General features: G+C 33.1%; 1 protein-coding gene across 2 annotated transcripts; it reads right to left on the bottom strand.

Annotated features, from left to right (window-relative positions):
* Positions 1-830: 830 nt before the first annotated feature.
* Positions 831-3103, bottom strand: LOC136218185 (PRA1 family protein F2-like). 2 transcript variants are annotated; one of them, XR_010683674.1, is made up of 2 exons: positions 2418-3103; positions 831-1108 (listed from the first exon to the last, which is right to left on the bottom strand). XR_010683674.1 is itself a non-coding variant. In XM_066004949.1 (2 exons), the coding sequence occupies exon 1, from the start codon at positions 3053-3055 to the stop codon at positions 2486-2488; it is 570 nt and encodes a 189-aa protein (XP_065861021.1). In that variant the 5' UTR covers positions 3056-3103; the 3' UTR covers positions 831-1108; position 2485. The 2 variants fall into 2 exon arrangements, 1 of the variants encoding a protein (XP_065861021.1); XM_066004949.1 differs by having other exon boundaries at positions 2485-3103.
* Positions 3104-4489: the final 1386 nt, after the last annotated feature.

Genomic DNA, 4489 nt, shown 5'->3' with positions numbered 1-4489 from the left:
ACAGTGCTAAGTATCACTTTTAGGCGATTAGCAAACGTCCTCGCCACAATTTTATAAAAGAAATTGCAGAGAGTTACCGGCCGAAAATCTATTTATAGCTTTCAAAATGAGAACGAAATGTGTTTTATTATAAGAATCTGACATTATCCGAGTACTGTATATAAGACATGGAGACAAGCTTATGATGCATAGAGAAAATATCATCCTTAATCTTAAAATGAATTGGGCTAGAAGAGATTCATTATCAGATGCTGAAATTGGAGGCTCAACATAGGAGTAAACTTTCTCACCCAATCCACTAATCTCAATGGTCAGTCACATTTTTGCCCCAAATCGTTCAGCAGACTATGAACCTGGTTTTTCTTTTCCCGTTGACTCGCCCGAGTATGATTTTTTGTTTTTGATATTTTGTGACCATCCTGTAAACTAGTGAACCTCTTCTGTTTCTTCAATAATTTAACTGCTTTTTAATATATAAATTTGTGGAATTGACACTTAATTGTTTAAATTGAAATTTAAAATTATGAAAGATATTTAAGTCGAATATTTGAATTGAATTTTAAATTACTATTTTAGAGAAAGAAATTTAAATCGAGCACATTATTATAAAATAATACCAATCTCATAATTTGACAATCCATCAGTAAACCTGGACATTTATAAGTATTTATCAATCTGACAAATGAAATTAACCAGTTAAGATGGGAATTTATTAAGAAAATTTAGTAAAATCACAGTTACAATACTCTCGTTTTCAAGATAATTACACATTTATTTTCAAAGTAAATGTCTGCATAGAAGAACTAAAGAAAGACAATAAAAGTTTCACATGATATGAAAAATTAAATTTCGAAGTTTATTTTTTCACAAGGGTTTCAAGTGAATAGATATTGCAATCAATTATCCAGAAAATAACAATTACTACGAAATTATTCCCATATGGCCACTAAAATGGGCTTTTACATACATATTTGATCAATGATTCTGTCATTTCACCTGTTGTGCTAGAGTAGAATATCTATGAGGAATCAGAACTATCTCTTAAATAAAATAAAAGTGCCAGCTTCTACTACACAAAACAGAGCACCTTTATTTTAACCAAAATATCCTGCATAGCATGGAATACATCAGAATTCATAATGACTTAGAGACATACTCTATATGTATAGGCGATTGTATTTGTAAGTTCATGTCAGACAACTGAAATGCAATTTATGTTTTATTGAACCAATACCAGATAAATGAGAATGATAAAACCACAGAACTATGTAAGAAATTAACAGAAAACAACAAATGAACTAAGAAATAAATTGCAAGTATGAACCCATACAATGAACATATAAGCAGATATGGCATTCCATAAGTCTGACAAGATCACCTAAACCTATTACCATTGGCAGAACTTGGTCTTTGTATCCGACAAAAAGTTCAAAAACCCAACAAATAGTCATAAATTCTTCCATCAATATCATCTCTGAAATCAGACACAATAGGAGCTAAGAATCAAAATCTTCTCACAGTAAACCTAACCAGAAAAGGAGGTCCACAACCAAATTCCAAATTCTTCACATAGACAGATAAAAGGCATATGGCCAGTGGCAGCAATATAATTGCTCTCCAACTTTCTTTTCCTTTATTAATTTCTTTCACTTCAAAGGCTTTTCCCCACACAGGGTCAAGGCCTTATCCCTCTTTATACAAACTTCCAGCTCAATACCCAATAATAAGGCAGTACAATCACATAATTGTGATGAACTAAAGCAAATGAATAAGAGAGTAAATAGCCAATTTGACAACTATAATAGACCAAAAAAAGAGGGAAGAAGATAAGAAATCCCCATTGCCAATCTATGCTTGTTCTGGGTCCATAGAAAGAGAACTGTTAAAACAGTTCCCCCTTTAAGCATTTTCATAAAGCCTTCAACTTTAGACCTCTTTAGTTACAAGCTCAGACTCTTAAGGCTGACATTTTCCATCCAGATCAAACATATGCGCCTTATAGGCAGGAAATTAATCGTTTGGTTATAAATTTGGAAGTTATAGAACTTATAACATTCACTCTTTGTTTCCCATACAAAATTGTACTGAAATTTGCAACTTAACCATTAACCAATGCCTGGAGAGAGCACTAACAAGTACAACCAATTCAAGGCCATAGCTCAAACTGTAGGCACATAAAATACCAAATACATAAACATAAACAGATAAAGCGTATGCTCTTCTTAGCTTCAGAATTATCAAATCATTAATCTGTAATTTAACATATACTAGCAAAAAGCTAGCCAATTCTTCTAAAGATTAAGAAAAAACCTATATGCAGTGAATTCACACTAGAAAAAATTTACAAACAAATGTACTTCAAATTATTTAAAAATAATAATAATAACAACAAGAAAAACAGAAGGTTCAAATCTGACCAGAGAAAATTGATAGTCCAAGCAAATTCTCAGCGATTCAGAACCAAGGTAGAGGGGAAAAAAGCACCTTAAATGGGAGAATAGCGGCTACCGACAACCGAAAACATTCCCCCATCTTCTGCCATATCTGGTTCGTCCAAGTAGAGATCATCAGTTCCTCGAATTGCAGCGTGTAACACAACAATTGCAAGCCCAATCAAGATAGAAACCAACACGTTTAACCAGACGTGAGTAAAAACCAAGGCCACAATAGTGATAACCGAGAGCACGCCAAGCACCACACGATCATCAATCGTGCGGTGGAAAATAACAAGTGGCTCATCACGGAAGAAGTAAAGGAAAAACCAGGCGACGAAGACAATTAAGTAGACAATCATGGATAATGGATGCCATAGAAGGCTGAGGAAGAGAATAAAGAGGATGATCATAGTATAATTAACGCGAAAGTAGTAGAGATTGCGTTTAATTCGAGCAGTGGCATCGGTGAAAGTGTAAGGGCGCGTGAAGGAGGAGAATTCAATGAGGTCGCGCCAAGGACGGCGCTTAGCGAAGAAAGCATTAGCGGAAGTGGTAGCATCGGAGGAGGTGAAAGTGGTTGGGATGGTCGTAGAAGGTATAGATCCGAAAGGCGCAGACATTAGAGAAGAAGACACACTGCAGACACAACAAATTTCTAGAATCAACAACTCGAACTAGTAGTTGCGCTTTTTAGATGTTCGTTTGCAAGTAGCTGACACCAAAACGCTGCCGTTTAGTGAAGTAATTGACACATGGCCAATTCAGTGTGGGTGGAAATATGAGAATTGCGACTTTCCTAAAAATAATATAAATAATTTATAAATAAATTATGTTTAAAAAATCAGAATAATTGTGAATTTATCGGAAAACAAAAAATAAAAAAGAATTAAAGAAAAAAGAATTGATTTCATTAATGAAAATGAAGATGAATGAAAAAGTTAATTACCTATTCGGTTATATGGAAACAAAGGTTACCGTTAAATTTAAAGGTAAAGTACATAAATAATCTCAAATTTATAATAAACTATTCAACAACTTTTAACTAATAACAAATGTACTCATAATCTTTATTATTTAATATCCCATGTCAAACTGGAATGTAATCTGAGCTTGCACACTAGATCTTTAAAGAGTGGTTTGGCCAAAGGCTTTATGAGTAAGTTTGTCAATTGTTGATGAGTTGTGACGGGCAATAAATAAACTACTTCATTCTGTATTTTCCCTCCAATGAAATGATAATTAAGTTCTATATTTTTATTCTTTAATGAAATATTGCATTATTTGCTATGTATATAACATGTTGATTGTCACAATAAAGAAAAATAATATGCTTGTGTGTGATGTCTGTGTAATCAAGCATGTATAAAAACCACTGTATTTCACAAGTTGTCAAAGCCAGTGCCATGTACTTAGCTTCACTTGAACTTCTTACTGTAGTAGGTTGTTTCTTACCCTTCCATGAAATTAGAGAATCATTAAGGAACACAGTGAAAATAGTCACTAATCTTCTGGTATCCACACAACTGGTCCAATCAGAATCACTAACAGCTTTTAATGGGATTTCTGAATTACAAGGATAAAACAATCCTTGTGCTAGTGCCTTCTTTAAATATCTAAGAAGCTTATGAATGGCTTGTATATGGATATATGTTGGATAGTCAAGGAATTGACTTAAAGTACTAACACCAAAGGATATATCAGGTATCGTGGTTGCTAAGTAAATTAGCTTTCCAACAAGCTTCCTGTATGGTTGTTTGTCTTCCAAAGGTTGTCATGTGCCTTTTGAAAGTCTAATAGTTGCATCTATAGGTGTATTTGCTGGTTTATATGCCAGAAAACATGTATTTGCAAGAAGATCTAATACAAACCTCCTTTGACATACATATATATCCTTAGTAGTTTTTGCAATTTCTATTCGTAAGAAAAAATTTAAATTGCCAATATCTTTAATCTTGAGCTTATTATCCAATATTAACTTAACTTGTTCAATTTCATGTAAATTATTGTCTGTTAATATTATATATCAACATATGCAAGTAATAAGGTTAAAGGAT

This window comes from Euphorbia lathyris, chromosome 2 (genome assembly GCF_963576675.1).
Source record: "Euphorbia lathyris chromosome 2, ddEupLath1.1, whole genome shotgun sequence".
Taxonomy (NCBI): Eukaryota; Viridiplantae; Streptophyta; class Magnoliopsida; order Malpighiales; family Euphorbiaceae; genus Euphorbia; species Euphorbia lathyris.
The sequence above is the reverse complement of the archived record's forward strand: the minus strand, read 5'-3'. Positions and strand labels throughout refer to the sequence as shown.

Excerpts from the sequence above, each read along its gene's own strand:
- LOC136218185 (XM_066004949.1), bottom strand. The coding sequence starts at position 3,055 with ATGTCTGCGCCTTTCGGATCTATACCTTCTACGACCATCCCAACCACT.